General features: G+C 67.5%; 4 protein-coding genes across 9 annotated transcripts; 2 read left to right on the top strand and 2 right to left on the bottom strand.

Annotated features, from left to right (window-relative positions):
* Positions 1 to 57: 57 nt before the first annotated feature.
* On the bottom strand, positions 58 to 8,657 carry FAM193B (family with sequence similarity 193 member B). 2 transcript variants are annotated; one of them, XM_037396968.1, is made up of 10 exons: positions 8,319 to 8,657; positions 6,162 to 6,401; positions 5,217 to 5,439; positions 4,810 to 5,019; positions 4,099 to 4,513; positions 2,912 to 3,107; positions 2,269 to 2,505; positions 750 to 1,776; positions 539 to 614; positions 58 to 439 (listed from the first exon to the last, which is right to left on the bottom strand). In XM_037396968.1, the coding sequence occupies exons 1-10, from the start codon at positions 8,655 to 8,657 to the stop codon at positions 343 to 345; spliced, it is 3,060 nt and encodes a 1,019-aa protein (XP_037252865.1). In that variant the 3' UTR covers positions 58 to 342. The 2 variants fall into 2 exon arrangements, with proteins under 2 accessions (XP_037252865.1, XP_037252866.1); XM_037396969.1 differs by having other exon boundaries at positions 4,810 to 4,986.
* Positions 8,658 to 10,783: 2,126 nt separating this feature from the next.
* Positions 10,784 to 13,598, top strand: LOC119152984 (lateral signaling target protein 2 homolog). 4 transcript variants are annotated; one of them, XM_037398833.1, is made up of 10 exons: positions 10,784 to 10,856; positions 11,518 to 11,658; positions 11,789 to 11,872; positions 12,005 to 12,240; positions 12,330 to 12,419; positions 12,528 to 12,617; positions 12,754 to 12,855; positions 12,948 to 13,197; positions 13,303 to 13,427; positions 13,506 to 13,598. In XM_037398833.1, exons 1-10 carry the CDS (start codon positions 10,815 to 10,817, stop codon positions 13,513 to 13,515), a joined length of 1,170 nt encoding a protein of 389 aa, XP_037254730.1. In that variant the 5' UTR covers positions 10,784 to 10,814; the 3' UTR covers positions 13,516 to 13,598. The 4 variants fall into 4 exon arrangements, with proteins under 4 accessions (XP_037254730.1, XP_037254729.1, XP_037254726.1 ...); XM_037398832.1 differs by having other exon boundaries at positions 11,735 to 11,872; positions 12,038 to 12,240; XM_037398829.1 differs by having other exon boundaries at positions 11,735 to 11,872; positions 12,035 to 12,240.
* Positions 13,599 to 15,316: 1,718 nt separating this feature from the next.
* MXD3 (MAX dimerization protein 3) lies at positions 15,317 to 16,798 on the top strand. 2 transcript variants are annotated; one of them, XM_037398358.1, is made up of 5 exons: positions 15,317 to 15,528; positions 15,610 to 15,639; positions 15,747 to 15,861; positions 15,968 to 16,133; positions 16,210 to 16,798. In XM_037398358.1, exons 1-5 carry the CDS (start codon positions 15,359 to 15,361, stop codon positions 16,317 to 16,319), a joined length of 591 nt encoding a protein of 196 aa, XP_037254255.1. In that variant the 5' UTR covers positions 15,317 to 15,358; the 3' UTR covers positions 16,320 to 16,798. The 2 variants fall into 2 exon arrangements, with proteins under 2 accessions (XP_037254255.1, XP_037254256.1); XM_037398359.1 differs by lacking the exon at positions 15,610 to 15,639.
* Positions 16,799 to 16,900: 102 nt separating this feature from the next.
* PRELID1 (PRELI domain containing 1) lies at positions 16,901 to 18,874 on the bottom strand. Its single transcript, XM_037398357.1, has 5 exons — positions 18,663 to 18,874; positions 18,148 to 18,373; positions 17,958 to 18,071; positions 17,619 to 17,697; positions 16,901 to 17,182 (listed from the first exon to the last, which is right to left on the bottom strand). The coding sequence occupies exons 1-5, from the start codon at positions 18,752 to 18,754 to the stop codon at positions 17,046 to 17,048; spliced, it is 648 nt and encodes a 215-aa protein (XP_037254254.1). The 5' UTR covers positions 18,755 to 18,874; the 3' UTR covers positions 16,901 to 17,045.
* Between the last annotated feature and the right edge of the window lie 40 nt (positions 18,875 to 18,914).

Raw genomic sequence — 18,914 nt, 5'->3', positions numbered from 1 at the left:
GAGCGCCGCCCCGGGCTCCCCGCGCGCGGCAGAAAGCAGTAGGCAGCGGGGTTTAAATAAAATAAAAAATTAAAAAGTTCTTTATTGGGTCCAGCACGGTCCTTCCCCGCGGCACGGGAAGTCGGACGCCCGCGGAGAGGGGGGTGGGACGGCCGGGGTCACCCCGCGGGGGGGGCAGGAGGAGGATGGGGGGGACCCCGGGGGTCCCCGCGGGGCAGGAGAGCACCGGGGACCCCCCCCGCGGAGGAGGGGACCCCACCGAGGCGAGGCGGGGGCCGGCGGGGCGGGGGGGGCACAGTGAGGAGAGGCGAGCGGCCGTGGGTGGGGGGCGGCAGCCGCCCCTCACTGGGCCGCACTGGAAGTGGTTTTCTTCAGGGTGAAGTTGGTCCAGTTCACCGCCACCTTCTGCCGCGTCTGCTTGGCCGAGTCCAGGCAGAACCTGGCAGGGAGAGCAGAGCCCCGTCAGCCACCAGCCCCTCCGCCAGCACCCCCAGCCCCCCGGCAGCGTTTGCCCCCCCCCCCAGGGCTGCCCCCTCACCTCTTGAAATACTCCACTTCTCTGTCAGTCTCGTCCATCTCTGCCCCGTCCAGGTCCTTGGGCAGGAACACGTCATCTGGCAAAGCAGAGGAGCAGAGAGTCAGCACTGCTGGACCGGCAGAGGATGGGCAGGGGGCTGGCAGCTGGCAGGGCAGGTGGGGAAGGGGCCACTGCCAAGATGGTGGCACTGAGCAGTGCTTCCAGCACTCACCGATTGAGGTATTGGATTTCTCCACCTTGTTTCGGCTCTTCCTGCTCTTGCCCTTGGGCTGGGGGGAGCCCCCCAGGGCAGCAGGGGCAGGCAGTTGCCGGTCCCCTGCAGCCAGGGCAGGCAGCTGCTGCTGTGCCAGCTCCGGCAGCTCCGCTTTCCCCTCTCCCCTCCGGCCTTTCCACTCGCCGCTTCTCTCCTTCTCCTGCCTGCTGCTGACGCAGCCCCAGGGCTGCCCCTTGCCGTTCTCCCCCGGCTCGGTGCAGTCGCCCACCCGCTGTGGCTCCAGGGCGCCAGCCTTGGAAGGGTGCTTGGCTCCCAGCACCTGCCCCTTCGCACCAGGGCTCTCCAGCCGGGCCTGGCCGCCATGCGCAATGGCAGCACCCTCCCCTTTCTTCGTCTGCCCGCTCTGCCGCTTGCTCTTCCGCTGCCGGCTCCCCACGGGCACCATCTCCAGCGGCTCCAGCCCCTTGGGCTGCTGTCCCTCCTTGGGCTCCAGGCTCAGCCCGCTGCTGTCCACGGCAGAGTCCGCAGCCTTGGACTGCACCCAGATCATGCGGGAGAGGCTGGGCACAGCGCTGAGGCGCTTCACCACGCCGTTCTCGCCCGCTGGGGCCAGCGGCGGCTCCCCGGGCCCCTCACCCCATCGGGGGTTCAGCTCACTCCGCAGCAGCGCATGGCTCTTGGCGGGGCCCAGGCTGAGTGGGGCCAGGGCCAGGTCTATATCCTGCAGGTCAGAGGAGCCATTGAGGTTGGAGAGCAGGTTCTTCTGCTCTAGGACAGCTGCCTTCTTGGGGAAGTCATTGACATCCAGATTGAGGTCATAGACACTGAAGCTGGCCCGGATAGAGTCCTTGATGGTGTTCTTGATCTCCTGCAGCCGGCTGCTGAGGAAGCTGTTCACCCGCTCCAGCTCCAGCTCCGGCCACTCCAGCAGCTTCTCCTCGGCCAGCTCCCTGGCCTGGCTGGCTGCAGGAGCACGCTCTGCCCGCTTCTGGGCCTCTGCCTCCAGCTGGGCTTTCTCCTTCTCCTGCAACACAGGTGCCATGAGGAGCGGGTGGCCTGGGCTGCTGAGCCCCAGGGGCAGGACTAGCCACGCACCAGCTTTGTCAGACAGCAAACCCAAGGGCCAGCGCTCCGCACAGCCACCCCACGTCTTCCACAGCCCCCAAACTGTGACATGTCCCGTGTGGGCACTGCAACAGCTACCACGCTGCACAGCAGGCACTGCTCTGGGCATGAGACACCATTGCAGCACTGCCTTTCCTTGCCACAGATGCATGGCGTTTATCAGAGATGTGGCATGGAGCAGTTCAGACAGCACAGACCAAAGCACCCAGGAGGGCTGGGCCACCCTCTGCAGGAACAGAGGCAGGAGAAGCCCTGCGCAGAGCTGGGCACCACCGTCGCCTCGGGGAAAGGGCAAAGGATACAGAGTTCAAGAAACCAAATGAATGTGAGGGAGAGAAGGCAAAGCCCTGCAAGGGACACAATCTCGCCCTGACCCTCTGCACAGCCTCACCTTCTTCTTCTGCTTGTGCCGTGCCCGCTTGGCTGCCTTGGCACTGTTCAAGGGCTTGGGCTCTGTGCTGTTGATGTAGTCCAATAGCTCATCCACATTGCGGTGGTCCACAGCAGGCTCTCCCGAGCTACTGTTGTGCCCTAGTTTCTGCGGCAGCTCCTCTTTCCTCTTGGTGAGGCGTGAACGCAGCTTCTCCCGGATCTCAGCATAGTTGCGGCTCGTGGGAGCGGCCGGGGGCTGCGGAAGGCGAGCGCTGTCAGTCAGACAGGCACGCGAAGCCAGCACAGCCCTGGCTCCCCCACCAGTCCCCCACCGACCTCCCCAGCTGCTCCCCTCCCCGAGGTCTCAGCGAGACAAGTCGGCACAGCCCCCACTGAACTTTTTTCCACCGCAAAGCCACAGGGTTTGGCTGGCTGCACCAAGCCCCAGGGCTGGGCAGGTGGCTGCAAGTCAGGAGCAAGGGGACCAGCAGGCCGATGAGGCAGGATGGAAACGAAGGGAGGGGGAGATGCACAATGCCAGCAGGGAACAGCCACGGCCAGACCTGCCCACCTCCGCGCTCTCAGCACGCGAGCTGTGTAATATCTCACCGCAGAGCGGAGTGCAAGGACCGGGGGTGGCTGCAGACCAGCCCCTCACTCACCGCGTTGTGGCCGAAGAACTCACAGTAGCAGCAGTCGCAGAACTTCCCGTCTTTCTGGTTGGTGGAGGAGGAGGTGCAGGAACTGCGCTCCGAGCTGCTGTCTTCATCCTCCCCGAGCCCCTCATCTGCCTCGCATGGCTGTGGCGGGTGGCAGCTGGTACCGTTTGGGAATTTGTGCCCTTTGCAAGAGGGGTCCCTGAGGAGAAGGGGAGAACGGCGAGAGGTGAGCGGGAGCCAGGGGGCCTCAAAAACTCCCACACTACCTGTGCAGGAACACCCCTCCCAGGGCAGCCTGTGCCCGAGCAGAAGGATTTGCAGGGCAGTCAAACCCCCTTCCCTGCATCTTCCTCCTCCGGGAGAGATGCCAGAGGAGCCCATGGCAGAAGACATCTGTAGCTCCTCGCCCCCCAGGGCCTTTGGCAGGCAGGAGGCTGGCACACTAGAGCTCCAGAAAGCAGTGTCCCTCTGCCAGGCCACAAGCTGATTCCAGGGCAGGGAGCGGTACTCACTGGGGGCGGCAGGTAGCACAGGTGAGAAACGCTGGAACTGCATGCAGCTGCCAGACATCCCCATGTGCAGGCAGGCCCGGCTCCCACAGGCACAGACTACCCAGCTCAGAGACAGGGAGGCCAGGGCACGGCCCTCAGCACCACTCCTCGAGCTCCAGCTCGGGACCTGGCTGGCCCTCCGCAGGGAGCGCTAATCAGCGGAGAGGAACCAGCGCCCGCGACACAGCGTGCTCTCTTCCAGGGCACAGGCAGCCCAGAGAGGGCCAGGGGAGCAGGCGAGCAGAACAAGTCCACAGGCTTCATCTTCTCGAGGACCTTTGCTCAGTGCCACAGCTGCCCGACGGGTCTCACTGACAAAGGTCCTGTTGGCCAACAGCAGGTTGACCGGGCGGTTCCTTTGGGTCTTTTAGCTGGAGGAGGAGCAAGCACAGTCTCTTCTGCACCACAGTACTAAAGGACAACCGCAGGGAGAAGACATGTGGGGAGAGAAAGAGCTCAACCCTCAGAGACCAGGGGTCTGCAGCAGTGGAACTGGCCCAAAGACAGCTGCTCTCCGCACCACCACACCAGGGCAGCCGGTCCCTCCACAGGGAAAAGAGCATCCACGGGCAGGGGTGGGAGAAAGGGCACATTGCCCAGCAAGGAGAGGCCGGAAGCAGGCAGGGCTCCTCTACTCACCTGTTCGTACTGGGCAGCTGGTGGGAGGTGGGAGGAGGGATGAGTGAAGTACTGCAGTGCCCATTGCAGGGATGAGTGCAGCCCGACAGCGGAGGCGGCATCTTCAGCAGCGGCACGTTGGCAGGGGGCAGGTGAGGGCTCTTACACGACCCTGGGCTGTGCGAGACCGTGCCAGCGGGAGGTGACTCAGACACCGGCTTCAGGGCTGCTGCCTGTGTGCTGGGTGCAGGGAAGAGTGTAGCCTGTGGGGAGGTGCCCAGTGGGACGTGGGGTGGGGAGCCAAAGGGCCCCGGATGGGCAGGCGTCTGCTTGGAAGGGATCAGCGCTGGTGGCTGGGAGGGGAGGCCGGTGGGACTGTTGGGAGGAGCAGTGAGGTCGGAGTGCTGATGATGCTCTGAGGAGTGGAAGGCCTCACCTGCAGAGGAGCAAGATAGGAGAGAGTCAGACACCAGCTGTCCCGCGCGGGCCAGGGCCATGCTCAAAGCCACCCAGCACCTCTGCGCAGGCCAACTCTCCATGGGACAAACCCTGCCTCCCCCTGGCAGCAGGGCACTTAGGCTAGAAGCCATCCTTGCTCGCAAGGTTGGTACCTCATCTCCCCCACAGGATTCAGCCCTGCCCCATGGCGAGCAGAGCAAGGGGAAAGGTGCTGCCACAGCAGGGGCTGCAAGGGCTGGGAGGATAAGGCTGGCCCTGCCCCTGGGCACCCACCTGGCGGGGTGGCCCTCCGGCACATGCTTTTGAACTGCTTTGGCAGCGTCTTGCAGAAGTCGAGTGAGGTAGGCAGAGGCGAGCCCGGGGCGGTGCTGCTGGAGGTGGGAGAGGCCGCGTGGCTGTAGGGACAGGCCTTGAGCCCTGGCGCCATGGCAGACGCCTGGCTGGTGCACTCCGGAGAGAGAGAGAGGCCAGGGTGCTTGTCACCTGGAAGAAAAGCAGAGCTAGGGCCAGCTCCCAGCACCCTCTGCCTCTGCAAAGGGACCCAGGCATCCTGCTAGCACTGGCATTCAGAGGCCCAGCCTGCCTACCCCTGGCCACCAGCTGGGTGCCCACAAGGAAACCACCTAAACCAAGGACTGGGCAGAAAGCTCTGCTCAACCCCACAGCTGGCTTCAACTCACCTAGTGCAGCAGGGGGGGCCCCGAGGGGGCTACCCTGCACGGCCCCGTTGGTGTGCTGCGAGTTCCAGAGGCCCGAGAGCTTGTGAGCAGACAAGAAAGAGCTGGGGTCCCAGTCCCCTGAGTTTCCGTGGCACAAGGAGGAAGAAGAGGAGGAGGAGGAGGAAGAGGAGTGGGAGCCACCCCCACAAGACTGCGACTTGCAGGATGTGTGGGATAACGAGACCTGGCAAGGAAAACACAGAGTGAAGCAGCAGCGGGCTGGGAGGGGAGGCCCTCAGCCCCATGACATTGCCATCAAGACCCCCTCCACTGCCCTGAGGCAGGGGCTCAGCACATGGGATCTGCTCCCGTTACTGTCTCAGGGGTGGCAAACAGCCCATCTGCCAAACAGCAACACAGCCCGGCTCCCAGGGCCCCTGCCAGCATGGCCAGACCGTGCCAAGGGGCACACGCCTGCTCTGGTCCCGCTCAAACCAGGCCACAGTTAAAGAAAGCCAAGCAGAAGGGGGCTCCTCTTCCCCTGAGCTCCATGCACGGGCAGGCACTTGCCCTGGCATACGCCGCCACTCCAGAGAGACCTGCCTAACGGCAGGGAGCAGCCTCGGGGCTTGAGGGGACACAGCGCAACACAGAGTGGAGCGGGGCTGGCAGAGCAGCAGTGGCACTGCTGGCCTCACCAAGCAGGCAGCTCCAACCCAACACAAACTGCCAGATAAGCCTCCATGGTGCTGTACTCTGCTCCACCGTGGTCTCTCCCTGAGGAGCCAGCAGTGGCCCTCGGGAGGGCAGCGTGGCTGCAGGGAGTAGGGAGCTGGGATGTCTAAGGTGCTCAGCTCTGAGTGAGGAGGAGCCCCGCACCCCCAGCCAGTGCCATAGGGTGGTCAGCACTGCAGTCCCAGGAGCTACTGCCCCAACCTTTCCAACCTCAGCTCCATAACCGCTTACCGCCAGGGCCTGCTCCTGCACTGCCCGCCGCTCTTCCTCCTCCACGCTCTTCCGGCAACTCTGGCAGATCCACAGTGGCATCTCTCCCAGGAGGTTCTGCACAAGCGTTGGCACGAAGTCCGGTGGCAGCCTCTCGCCCGGGGAAACCAGCCCATTGTGGGACGGCCCTCCCCAGTCCTTGCGCTCCCGGTGACAGAGCAGGCAGCACGTCTGCACTGACTGGTTGGCGGTGGGCAGCACCTGCAGAAGGACACACAGACCATGAGTCACCCCAGGTGTGATCCACCACATGGCAGGGCCCCAGGCTGGAGCAGGTGTGGGGCAGATGAGACAGCAAACAAGACCTCAGCACGCCGACACCAAACCGGAGAATTTCTTGTAGGCTATATGTGGGACTGCACCTTCTCACACTGGAGGAGAGCAGCCTCGGGCTGCCCAGCTGCTGCCGGCCTGCCATGTGCCAGAGCATTTTGCACCCTTGGGAAGATCACACTGTGCTGAAGAGCCAGTCCCACCACCAAGCAAGGCTGGGAAGCCACCAGCGGCTCCCACTATCACCTCTGGTACAGCAGGACCAAGGGGACCCACAGGGCAAAGAAAGACCCATAGAAATCACCACACAGGGATACAAAGCAGGGTCTCACAGCCACAACCCTCCCTCCTCGCCCATCTCAGACCCCCCACTGCACTACCCGAGAGCCCCAGGCCCTCCCACCCGCCTCTTTGTTCTGTGCAGCCGGCAGCGCAGATGCGCTGGGGTGGGGTGCAGCCCCCGGCACTGCTTCGCACTCTCCCTGCACGGGGCAGCCAGGTCGGGGCTTCGCACCCGGTGCTGTGGCTGGAGCCGGGCTGCAGCCCACAGGCTCGATGGAAGCCTGACAGCCGTGACGAGCCCAGCGTGGCGCGGGTGAGGGGGCCCCCATTGTCTGCCGCCGCAGCGGGGCTCCGCGACAATGAAGCGCACATTAAACTGCTGCTGCGAAACAGATGGCGTCTCCCAGGCTCAAGGTGAAGCAAAGGTCAGAGGCCAAGGAGAGCGGGGGGGAGGGGGGGGGGGCGCACCTCCCCTGCCCCACCGCCCAGCCAGCCACAGGGAGGAGGGGGCTTCCAGGCCACCCCACGTCTCAGCAGGGGCAGACAGGGACACTGCCGCACACAGCGGGTGAGAGGATGGCCCTCCCCAACCTGCCCAGCACATCCAGACCTGGGGCCACCCCCGGGCTCCCTGCCCATGACCCGGAGCAGGCAGCAGCAGCCAGGCGCAGAGGGATGTCAGGCAGCAAGAGGTGCGGGAGCCGGCCCGCAGCCTGTCAGCAGATGCTGGAGCCACCTGCCATCGCCCCATGGCAGGCCGGGACCATCCCGCAAGAAGGAGCTGCGGGAACACCCCCTGAAGCACACCACGGCATGCGTGTCTGCCCCGCAGCCCGGGGCTCTGCCCCCCAAAGCGCACACAGGTCTCCTGGACAGACCTGCCAGGCTTCCCTGCACGCGCGGACGGGGTAAGGGATGCACGGGCCCTGGGGCTGGGACAGCCCTTTGCTCTCACGCCGCTGTGCGCGGCTGGTCATGCCAGGGGCAGCAGCATGTGACGGCGGGGGACAGGCTCGCTGGCCGATTCACTCCGCTCTGGAAAGGCAGGGATCTGCCTCCCCTGACCGCGGCGAGAGATGGGCCCCCAGGATGCCACACACCCGTGGGAGTCCCCGACATCCCGGCCACCTGCCGGAGGCGTCCCAAAGGCCCTCCGCAGCTCAGCGCACCCGCAGTCCAAGGCCACCAGCCGGCTGCGCCACCCAGCCCGGCAGAGCCAAGGTCAGGCGCTGCCCGCGCGCCCAACCCGGCCCCACGCCCGCCCCCGGTACCGGGAGCAGCGCCCCCGGCCCCCGGCGCCCCCGGAGAGGGGCTTGGGCTTCACCCCCCTTCCCCGCTCGCCCCAGCGCGTCCCCCCAGCACCCCCGAAGGCGCAGTGGACCCTCCAACGCCGGGAGGAGGGAGATGGGGGACGCCAGAGCCCCAAGGGCGGGGCGCCTCAGGGATGCTCCGGGGCCGGGGAGGGGACGGGAAGGGGGGGGCGCCGGTCGCCGCCCCATCCCCGCACCGACCGAGGTCCCCTCCGGGCCAGCCCCTTCCCCGCCGCAGGGCCTAACGCGGTACCTGAGCGGTGGCTCTGCCCGGCTCCCCGCTGCTGCCCGCCGCCACCACCTCAGACGGGGCGGGCGGTTCCGGTGGCGGCGGCGGAGGAGGGGGAGGAGGAGGACCAGCGTCGGAACCCCCCACCCTCTCACGGCGAGGCCCGGAGGCGCCACCCGCCGCCGCCGTCGTTGTTGCTGCTGCTGCCGCCGCCTTGTTCCGCCTGCGAGTCATGGCGAACGCGGCCCGCCGCCCGCCGCAGCCAGGACAACAGCCAATATGGCGGCACGGCCCGTCCGGCCCCTGCCCGGGGGGAAGGAGGGAGGGAGGAAAGGCCCGGCGAGGTGAAGCCGCCGCCGCCATTTTGTGAGAGGGCAGCGCCGCGCCGCAGCGCCACCTGGCGGCACGGTGGTGGCGCCGTCGCGACCCGCGGCTCCTCCCCCCTTCCCGCTCCCCCGGGTCCTAAAAAGCGCCGCTGCCTTCGGGGCGTCCGGGCCCCCGACACCGGCTCCCCGCACCCCGCCAGCCCCACCGAGGATGAGCAGCACGCTGCCTGTGCTGCCCCGGCCTTCCCGGTGGTGCGGTGCCCCGCAAGGCACGTGTGGGTTCCAGTCGCCCATCCTGACTTAACAGAGCTCCCCTGGTACCCCGGGTGCATCCCGGCTGCGCAGCATCATGCTCAGCACCACAGCATCTGCAGCACAGCGTGACACCAGATACACAGCTCTGGGCCCACGCACGGGTTGCAGCTCCCCTGGACTCCATTCCTGACACACGGATACCCCCGGTGCGGTGTGGATGAGCAGCACGCTCGTTGCCCGCTGCCCCAGCCTTCCCACTGGTGGGAGACAGTGCTTGTGCGAGCCTCCAGCCCCTCTGCACCCCATCCCCGTGGTGCCGTGCTCTCCCAGTACCCTGGGTGCCTCCTGGCCGTGCAGCACTGGGCTCAGCACCACAGCATTCTTGGAGCTTTACAACCCTGCCCAGGCAGGACAAACCCTGCGTGCTGCACCCTGTGCCCAGGTCCCAGCGCGGGGCTCCCCATGGCCCCCATGCAGCACAGCACAGCCGCTGCCTTTCCCACTGCTGCCTGACCCCAGGCTGCCCACGGGGGTCTGCTGCCCCGCTGTGCAGTCCCAGCACACCAGGTCCCTCAGGTCTAGGTTACCCCAAGGGTGCTCTCCTAAAAGAGCTGGGGGCTGGCTGAGCCCCTCGGCTCCCTGCCAGCCTTGGTGCCACATGTCACACTAAACCCCCCACCATGGCACTGGTCTGCACGACGCCAGGCCTTCTCCGTACTGCACCTCATGTCACCGGAGCTACCCTCCTGCAGTGGAGCAGAGCGCAGTGCTGGTGACACAGGGACACATGGAACACTTGGCTGCCAAGGAAAGCCCACTGCATCCCAAAAAATGCTGCAGCAGCACTGCAGGCAGCTGTGGGACAGGCAGGGCTCTGGCTCACTGCGCACAGAGACCCCCAGCCATGGGGCACAGGACACGCTGCCCAGCTGAAACCAGCGCCAGGGCCCTGTGGGGACACGAGGAGCCCCAGCCAGTGCCAGGGCCAGCCCCACACCAGCACCCGGCTGGCTCAGCCCAGGCGCTGTGGGGCTGTCATGACTCAGGGACTTCCTCAAGCCAAGGTGGTGCCGCCGTGTTTATTTAATCATCCTGGGTGGATTTTTTACCTGTGAATCCACCCCATTAGGCTTCCAGCCACCTGAATTATCAGCGCCCACATCCTGTGGCCAGCGGTGCCAGGCCTGGCCGGGCACAGAGGCAGCCACCTCCTTGGCATGGCCGGGGTGGTTTGCTGTGCCCAGTGGCCGGAGCACCTCTGGGGACTCCTCCTTGGCCACTTGGCCCCTCCTGCTCCCACCGAGGGGCTTTTTTGCCCCCCTCCAACTGCAGCACCCCACTCTGCGCTCCACACCCTGCACCTGCCAGCAGAGAGCAGGCGGGTGCCTGCCGGTGCCCCCCCTCGGTGTCCCCCCACCAGCCCAGGGATGCTCAGGCCAAGGGGGCTGGCAGGGCTGGGCCTCTGGGGGGGTCCCCGTTCCTGGAAGGTTGGGCCTCGGGCGCTGCGGGGAGAGGGGAACTGGGAGGGAAGAGCCAGGGAGCCGGGAGGGGAGGGCCAGGGAACTGGGAGGGGAGAACCGGGAACCCCGCGAGTGCAGCCGGGAACTGGAGCCAGGAACCGAGAGCGGGACGCGGCACCGGGAGGGGGGACCGGGGCGGCCGGCAGAGACACTCTGCCCGCCCCCGGGGGACCCGCTCCGCAGAGGGAACCGGCCCGTCGAGCGGCTGCCGCCTCCCGCCGCCCGGCAGCGGGAGAGCCCCGGGTCCCGCCGCGGGCCGAGCGGGGCGGAGCGGAGGCCGGTCCACCGGGTCGTCCCGGTGCCGGGGCTGGGCGGACAACCGCCCCGGTCCGCCCCCGGGCGGTGCGCGGTGCCGGCCCGCCCCGTCGGCGAGCGGCGGGCGCGGGGAGCCGGGCGGCGGCAGAGCCGTGGGTCGCGCCATGCTGCCCGCCGCGCTCCGCCGCTGGCTGCGCCGGCCCAAGGTGAGCGAGGGGGGCCGCGCCGCGCCCCGTCGGGGCTGCCCGGGGGCTCCGCCGGCACCGGGCGCGGGGGTCGGCGGGGGTCCCCGGGGCGGAACGCGAGGCGGTGCCCGGCCCCGCGGCTGGGGGCGCGGGCGGCAGCGGGCAGGACCGTACCGCTCGGAGCCCGTCCCGGCGCCGCCCGCTCCCGGGGCGAGGAGATTCCCCCTCCCCCCCGGCCACCGGCCGTCTGGGGGCGCGGGGCGGGGCGGACCTGCGGGCTGCCGGCTCCCCGCGGACCTTTCACCTGAGCCGGTGTTTACAGCCGCGCAGGGATCCGTGCCCACGCCGCCGGGAGGCGGCCGAGCTTGTTCATCCTGCTCTGCCCCTGGGGAAACTGAGGCACGGGTGGGTGGGAACGGCGGCGCTCCCCGGGAGGGCTCGGCCGGGGGCCGCCTGCCTCCCCGCCCGCCCCCGGCACAGCTCGGCCGAGCCGGAGCCGCTGGGGGGGTCCCACGCACCTGCCCGAGTGAGTGGGGCTGCCCCACAGGGCCCGGCCACCGGGGAGCAAACCCCAGCAGCGCCCACGCTGCCGGGCTGCGGGCAGAGGAGCCTTGGGGTCCCCCTGTCCCAGCACCCGGAGCCGCGGGGCGCTCCCACCATCACCCCTCTGCTCTCCCCACAGCGCTCCGACCCCCGCCTGCTCTCCCAGTTCTTCTTTGCTGACGAGAGGGTGACGCAGGTGGTAGCCGAGATCAACGGGCTGGATGCTGAGCTGGACCCGCAGCAGTACCTGGTGCTCCTTAACCAGCTCCACCTCAGCCAGGTGAGGGGGCTGCCCGGGCCCCGGTGTGACCCTGGTCTCTCCAGGTGGCCACGGGTGACATCCCTGCCCTCCCCAGGCTCACCTGCTGGCCGTCCTGGAGCAGATCATGGAGGAGTGCATCCCCACACAGCGACACAGCCGTGACTACCTGGTGAAGTTCCCTGAGGAGCTCTTGGTGGACAACCTGGGCAACCACATGCTGTTTGCTGCCGAGGTGAGCCCGGGGGTGCTGTCCCGGGGTGGGTGATGGGGTCCAGCTTCTCCAGGCTGGGAGAGGCGATGGGCACCACCCAGGATGGTGCACCCCATCACGGGCTAGCCCTGGGGTGCACCCCTGCTGCCCCAGGTGCTGGCTCCTGATGGCCTCGGGTCCCAGCAGTGTCTCTTGGCCGGGACCTTCCTGGAGGTGGAGGAGGCGGACAGGGCCCAGCTGCGGCCCCAGGCCAGGAAGCTGCTATGCAGCCTGGAGCTGGTGCGGACGGTGCTGCGGGAGCAGAGCCTGAGCCAGCCTGGCTCCTACCCCGAGCCCGTCCAGGCTGCACTCGTCCAGTTCGACCAGCTCTTCGCGGAGTTCGAGCTGAGGTGGGGGCCAGGATTAGGGTGCTGGGGGGTGGGGTTGGGGGGGGCTGTGCCAGGGCCAGAGGAGCCTCACAATTCCCCCATCTCTCCAGCTATGTGTCCTCACTAGTGGCAGTGAAGTCACCCGAGGAGATCTACAGGCAGCAGGAGATCATCGTGCTCTTCTGTGAGACGGTGGAGAGGTGAGGGACGCCGCCTGCCAGGGGTGGGGTGGCAGGGACCCCAGCCCCGGGGATAGGGCAGCATCCTGGGGCTCTGCCCCACTGTAAGGGTTTGTGCCCCCCCCCCAGAGCTCTGCGCCTGGGCTACCTGACTCAGGAGATGATTGATGGCTACGAACCGCTGCTCATGTTCACCATCCCTCGCCTGGCCATTATCAGGTGGGTGCAGCCTCCTGGAGAAGGGGGTGACCAGGGGCAGCTGGGTGTTCCCTGCCCTGTAGCACCCCCTTCTCCTCCTGAGTTGTTGGGGTCCCAGGCAATCCTCTGACATGAGCTGGGCTCTGTCCTCTCGCAGTGGCCTCCTCATCTACCCTGAGGGTCCCCTCAGCCTGGAGCAGAGCCCTGAGCAGATGTCCCGGGTCTTCAGCCCCTTTTACAACCTTCTGAAGAAGATCAGGTATGCAGCAAGGGGCAATGGGCACCCATGGGTGGGGCAGTAGGGCAGCAGCGGGGCCGTGATGTGGGGCTGATGCCCTCCCCTTGCTGCAGGGACCTGCTGCGGGTGCTGTCGGTGGAGGAGCTCTGCCTGCTGGAGAGGAGCCTGTGCACAGCTGAACCAGAGGATCACTGCGGTCCAACCACCCCCCCCAGCCTGGGGGGCAGCTGTGCCCAGAGCAGACCCCACTGCTCCCTGGGGTCTCCTGGAGGTCCCCTGCACCCCCCCATCCCCCCACACCTGCACGACGCGGCTAGGACCCCCCGGCTCAGTGGACGACCCAGGCACCGATTGGCGGTGGGGGTATATGGTGGGGAGGGAGCAGGGGTGAGATTGCAGATCCCTGCCCACTGGGATGGGGACTTTCTGTGCCACCCCAGGGGTAACTGTCACCTCGCCTCTGTGCAGCCCCCAGCCCCCCGGGAGCAGCCCAGGGACAGAGCTCAATGCCACGGGTGCCCACTGCTCAGAGCTGCGCTCTCACTACAGCAGCACCAAGGACATGTTGCACACCCTCTTCGTCTGCATCTCGGGTAAGTGACCCCCTTGCCACCCCCCCTTAGCACCCTGACCACCCCCCAGCACCCTGACCCCCCTTTTTCCTGGTGCAGGCGTGGCTGATCAGCTCCAGACCAACTTTGCCAGCGACCTGCGGAGCATCTTGAAAACCGTCTTCAAGATCGTCACCTCACAGGCAGAGCCCTCGGAGGAGCCGAGTGCCAGCCGTGAGTACCCCCAGGGACATGAGGGATGGCCCCTCTGCCCTGCCCATCGCCCGGCACTGGTGACACAAGGCCACAGCACCGGGCATGGGGACAACGTGGCCTGCTCTGGCTGGACCACCACAGCCCTTGTTCCCGCAGAGGAAGAGAACGGTGACCCATGTGTGACAGATGCTCCCCGTGTGGCTGACTGCCCCCTGTGCTCCAGCCCTGCGGAGGCTGCTGGACTCTGGAGGGCAGGTAAGGGGCTGCTGGGGTGGCATGGCTCTGGGGCAGGGGGCAAGGCTGGGGCTGATCCTGCCCCCGTCCTGCCTGGGGGGGGGTGTCCAGCTGCCCTGGGCAGCCCCCAGGCACACAGGGACAGTTGCTGTGTCCTGCTTGGGGCTGGCTCAGTGGAGCAGCCCCAGGACACCCAGGAGCAATGGGCTGGGACCGATCCTGGGGCCGTGGCCATGATGGGGATTGGGGTGGGGGGCTTTTACCAATGTGTTTTGGCCAGCAGGTGCCCGCCGCCTGCCCGAGTGGGTGCCGGACAGCACGTGCAGCCAGTGCTCTGCCTGCAGCTCACCCTTCACCCTGCTGCGCCGCAGGCACCACTGCCGCAGCTGCGGGAAGGTAGGAGGGGGCCGGAGCGGGGTCTGTGGGGACCGCTGGGGGCCCGGCTCCACTCAGCCCTGTTCTGGCCCTCTCCTGGCAGATCTTCTGTGCCCGCTGCTCGCCGCACACCGCAGCACTGCCGCACTACGGCCAGCCAAAACCCGTGCGTGTCTGCACCCACTGCTACGCCACACACCTCCCACCCGTGCCCCGGCGTGACCGGAGCCGGTGAGGGCCCCTGTGCCCGACACACGGCCACAAACCGCGGGGGGAAAGGGCTGCGCTGGGGCTGCTGGGCAGCTCCGTGACCCCACGAGTCCCCTTGGGGCTGGGTAGCACAGCGGTGGGACCCCCCGCCATGGATGGCGGCCCACGCCAGCGGGGCCATGGCCGCAGTGGGCACAGGACCGCCTCACCCGATGCACCGCGGCCGTGCCCGGCTCTCGGCGAGCTGCATCCCGCTGCCGTGCACCGGCCCCCCGGCTGGGAACGCGCGTGGTGCCGGTGGTTTCTTTTCCAGATGAACTTTGGTTGCTGTTGGGGCCGGGGCAGAGTCTCCCCCCGCGGCCTGGCCTGAGACGGTGCAAACAGCCCTCACATGACGGCGGGTGCCGCGGGGCCGTGCCTTGCCATGCGGTGGCCCCCGACCCAGGGCGGCTGGCCCTCGCCCCCGGGGCCCGGTACTCCCCTCCCCACCACCCCTGCCCGATGGATTTTAATAAAGAGAGAAACCCGCCCGGGTGGGCGCTGTGATGCGGTGGTTCTGGGGGGCTGGGGTGGGGCAGGCGGCCGGGGGACACGCGTGGGTTGCGGGGGGGGGGGGGGGGGGAGGGTGCGCTGCCCGCCTGACTCACGTGGACGCACACGCGCGTTCCGTGCCACACGCGTGACCGCGCACACGCGCGCCCCCGCCCCACCCCGGGCGAGCACGGACACCGGCGCACCCTCGGGGCGTGGCCTAGAGGTGGAGGCGTGGCCTATTGGGGGTGCGCCGTGCCGTGCCCCGCCCCTCCCGCCGATTCAAATTTGAAGCACGCGCTTTCCCGCCCGAATTTGTTTCCCCGCCGAGCCGACGTCAGCGCCGCGGGGCGGTCAGCAGCCAATGAGCGCTCGGCCCGCGCCCCCCGCCATCGCCCCCCCCAGCCATGGAGCCGGCGGCCACCAGCATCCAGGTGCTGCTGCGGGCGGCCGAGTTCCTGGAGCGGCGGGAGCGCGGGGCGGGCGCTGCCCGGTACCCGCCGTGCCTGGCCGAGGCCGAGCACCGATACGCCTCGCTGTGCCCCGCGCGGGCCCGCCGGGCCGTGGCCAGCGTCAGGTGAGTGGGCGGGGGAGGGGGGGGGCGGCCGGTCCCGCCGGTCCTGATCTCCGGTTCTGATCACCGGGGGCTCTCCCGCAGGTCGGTGCACAACGCGCTGGAGAAGCACAGGTACCGGGCCGGAGGGGAGGGGGGAAGCAGCGGGGCAGAGGGTGACCACGCCCGTGCACACCGCCCCCCCGGGGCTGACCGCAGTGTCCCCTCCGGCCCGGCTGCAGGAGAGCCAAGCTCCGGTGCTGCCTGGAGCGGCTGAAGCAGCAGGTGCCGGTGGGCGCAGGGCCGGACCGTCCTACCACGCTGACCCTTCTGCACCGTGCCCGGCTTCACATTCAGGTGAGGGTGGTGGCCCTGGTGCCACTGGGGTGCCAGCCGGAGGGGCCCCAGGCAGCGATGGGGCTGCCCCTCGGAGCCCTGCTCACAGCTCACCGGATCCCCGCAGAGACTGGAGAAACAGGAGCTGAGCGCACAGCGGGCCAAGGACCGGCTGCGTAACCAGCAGCGGAGCCTGCAGCAGCGGCTGCAACGGCTGCTCTCACCTGCCAGCGGGGAACGGGCACGGGCTGACAGCTTGGACTCATCCCAGCTCTCGGAGCCCTCTGAGGGAGGTGAGCAAAGGGAAGGAGGGTGGGCAGGGAAGGAAAGGCCGCCAGGGGCCTGACACGGCCTCCCCCTGGTACCCAGAGGATGCTGAGATAGAGGTGGATGGCATGGTGTTCAGCGGGGACCCCCTGCCCGGCTTCAGCACTGGGAGGGACCACAGCTACTCCAGCCCCCACAGTCCCGAATCCTGACAGCACGTACTGCCTTCCTTGCGCTGCCTGCCTGCCTCCTCCCTGTCTGCCACTGCCACCAGCACAGCCTCTGCCGGCCTCGTCATGGCTGCCTGGGTAAGGGGGCTGCAGGTGGGGACAAGTGTCCAGCTTGGGCCCCTGCAGCCGGGTTGCTGAGTGGCAGCGGCCATGGCGCTGGGTGCCTGGAGCTGGCACCGCACTGTGGCACCCACTGTGCACTGCAATGCACTGCAAGAGGTGCCGAGGGCCCGGCTGCCATGGGGACACCCTCCTGCCTCCCCCTGCCGTTCGCTCTCGGGTAGGCTGGGGGCTGCCTGGGCCGCGCCACCCCCAGCAGACACAGCTACTGGGGAGCTCTTCTGCCCCTGGAGAGCCAGGAAGAGGAAACTAGTGCATTAAGCAACTTGCCTTCACGCTCCTGCTCCGCCCTCTTGTACGTACCCGACACTATTTTAGTAAAGGCACTTGGTGAAACCCTGGCCTGCGTCTCCCCTGTGAGCCCAGCTCCCTGGCAGAGAGCTGGATCCCCAGAGTGGAGGGCAGCACTGGGCTCTGCTCTAACCAGGCCAGCCTCAACCAAATCAGAGGTGGGAGTTGATTCTTTAATGATAATTACATCTCGGAAAGGGTCTAACAGCAGCTGATTGTCAGACTTGTACAGTTTTTTAAAAAATATAAAATCTAAGGAGGCTCCTATCTGTTCTGGTGCAGCCGGTGCCCGGCCCCTCACACGTACTGCTTCTTCTTGGTGGCAGCCTTGCTTGCCAGGTCCTTGGCTTTCTCTGTAGCAGCCAGAGCTGTCTCCTTGGCTTTCTCAGTTGCTTCCTTGGCTGTCTCCACCAGTGTTTTGGACGGAGCTTCTCCTGTAACATGGAAGTTGTTAACCCAGCCCCAGTGGGCCCCTGCCCTGCCCCAGCACAGGAGTGCCGACTGATGCAAGCTAGACTGGCCCAGTCACCTTGGTATGGAGGCGACCTCCCCACGCACAGGGGAATACAAGCCCGGCACTCCTAGCCTGCGTGCGTCACAGCATGTTGCAAAGGGGAACTGCAGGCACGTGACTGCTGCCACGTTACGTTCCCCTCCTGCCTGCACACCATCCCTGCCCATCCCTGCAAGTGCTGCCTGGCTGCTCGAAGAGCAGGTTGTGCCAAGACACAGGGGCATAGGCAAGGGGTGAGGATTTCACACTCGGATTACTTCAAGCCACAACCTGCTCATCAACTGGAGTGTTCCCAGTGTGACCTGTAACTCCAACAGACCCATCCTGTCAGCCCCAGCCTGCCCTTGGGTGCTCACCTTGCATTCTTGCTAGCACGTATTCAAATCCCTTAGTGCTCTTGGTCACGTTGCTTTTGAACCTGGCCAGACCAAACTCCTGCAAGGGAAAAATCAGTGAAGGTGCAAGCCCAGCTCCCTGATCACATGCAGTCCCTGTGGCTTTGTCCAGCTTGAATAGTCCCAAAGACCCAGCAATGGTGGTTCTGGGCACCCCAAGAACACATGAAGATGGGGGGATGAGGGGAAAGGGGTGGAAAAACCAGAACGGGGAAGGTGTGGATGGGGGGGGAGCAGCAGCTTTAAGGCCTGTCCAAAGACGGGGTACGCAGTGCTGCTCGAGCAGCTGGCAGTGCTCACCTGGACAGCCCGCGAGACGCCAAACAGGCTGGAAGAGACCCAGGCTTCCCGCTTGACCTCGGTCCAGTTGCTGTTCTCCGGGTTCACCTGGTACACGCAGCGCTCCTCCACCACCTGCACGAGGCACAGCCTGGCTGTGGGCACCGGCCGGCGCTGCCACCCGGCCGCACGCCCACCCACCAGCACCTACCATGAGACGCGCATGGTTGATGTTCCAGGTGAAGGTGGTCATGGTTCGGTTCTTGGGGTCCACAATAGAGTCCTCCAGGATGTAGACTGAGTGGGCGACGTTGGCCGGGAAGAAGCGCTCAGCCCAGCGGGGCATCCGGTTGGTCTTGGTCAGGAGCCGCCGGGAGAGCAGCTTGTGGTCCGCTGTCACCTCCCGGTGCACGATGTCTTCAGTCAGGACATGTTTGCTAAACCGGGGAGGGGGAAGAGAGCGTCAGGCCCCGCTCCCGGGCAACCCTCCCGGGGCTGGGAACCACCGGGGCTGCGGTGCCAAGGAGGAGGGGGGGAACCAGCTGGAGACTGCTGGCACGGGGGACCCCGGAGCGGGGGGCCTGCCCCCGTGGGGCGCCAGGGGAAAGGGCTGGGAGAGGGGGGGACGCCACCCTGCGGGGGCCTGGGTGGCAGAGGCCCGGGTGGCGGAGGCCCCGGAGCGGGGCCCAGGGCCCCGGCGAGCCCCGAGGCGCAGGCCCGGCGCACCTGTAGGGGTTGGGGTAGCGCTGCCAGAAGGCGGCGAAGACCTGGTCCCAGGGCCCCTTGAGGACGCCCAGGCTGGCGCAGTACTTCCCCATGGGCCGCCGCCGCCGCTCAGGCCCGCGCCGCCCTGCCCGCTCCGGCCCGCGCCTGCTCGGCGGCCGCCATGCGGCCTCCGCCCGCCCCGCCCCGCCAGGCCCCGCCGCGCGCTTCCGCCGGGCCGCCGCGCGCTTCCGCCGCCCGCGCGCTTCCGCCGCG

This window comes from Falco rusticolus, chromosome 8, assembly GCF_015220075.1.
Source record: "Falco rusticolus isolate bFalRus1 chromosome 8, bFalRus1.pri, whole genome shotgun sequence".
NCBI classification, from domain to species: domain Eukaryota; kingdom Metazoa; phylum Chordata; class Aves; order Falconiformes; family Falconidae; genus Falco; species Falco rusticolus.
Note: the sequence above shows the minus strand (reverse complement) of the source record. Positions and strands in the feature narration are given on the sequence as shown.

What these genes read in the sequence shown, in the direction of transcription:
- FAM193B (XM_037396968.1), bottom strand. Translation starts at nt 8,657, where the DNA reads ATGGCGGCGGCGGCTTCACCTCGCCGGGCCTTTCCTCCCTCCCTCCTT. An exon ending in CCGGAGGGCCACCCCGCCAG is followed by an intron (nt 4,514 to 4,809) that starts GTGGGTGCCCAG and finishes GCTCCTCTGCAG; the next exon opens with GTGAGGCCTTCCACTCCTCA. An exon ending in GAAGTGGAGTATTTCAAGAG is followed by an intron (nt 440 to 538) that starts GTGAGGGGGCAG and finishes TCTCCCTGCCAG; the next exon opens with GTTCTGCCTGGACTCGGCCA.
- LOC119152984 (XM_037398828.1), top strand. Translation starts at nt 10,815, where the DNA reads ATGCTGCCCGCCGCGCTCCGCCGCTGGCTGCGCCGGCCCAAG. An exon ending in GCTGGCTGCGCCGGCCCAAG is followed by an intron (nt 10,857 to 11,517) that starts GTGAGCGAGGGG and finishes CTCTCCCCACAG; the next exon opens with CGCTCCGACCCCCGCCTGCT. An exon ending in AACCTTCTGAAGAAGATCAG is followed by an intron (nt 12,856 to 12,947) that starts GTATGCAGCAAG and finishes CCCTTGCTGCAG; the next exon opens with GGACCTGCTGCGGGTGCTGT.
- MXD3 (XM_037398358.1), top strand. Translation starts at nt 15,359, where the DNA reads ATGGAGCCGGCGGCCACCAGCATCCAGGTGCTGCTGCGGGCGGCCGAG. An exon ending in CGGGCCGTGGCCAGCGTCAG is followed by an intron (nt 15,529 to 15,609) that starts GTGAGTGGGCGG and finishes GCTCTCCCGCAG; the next exon opens with GTCGGTGCACAACGCGCTGG. An exon ending in AACGCGCTGGAGAAGCACAG is followed by an intron (nt 15,640 to 15,746) that starts GTACCGGGCCGG and finishes GCCCGGCTGCAG; the next exon opens with GAGAGCCAAGCTCCGGTGCT.
- PRELID1 (XM_037398357.1), bottom strand. Translation starts at nt 18,754, where the DNA reads ATGGGGAAGTACTGCGCCAGCCTGGGCGTCCTCAAGGGGCCCTGGGAC. An exon ending in CGCTACCCCAACCCCTACAG is followed by an intron (nt 18,374 to 18,662) that starts GTGCGCCGGGCC and finishes TCCCCGGTTTAG; the next exon opens with CAAACATGTCCTGACTGAAG. An exon ending in GCGTCTCGCGGGCTGTCCAG is followed by an intron (nt 17,698 to 17,957) that starts GTGAGCACTGCC and finishes TTTCCCTTGCAG; the next exon opens with GAGTTTGGTCTGGCCAGGTT.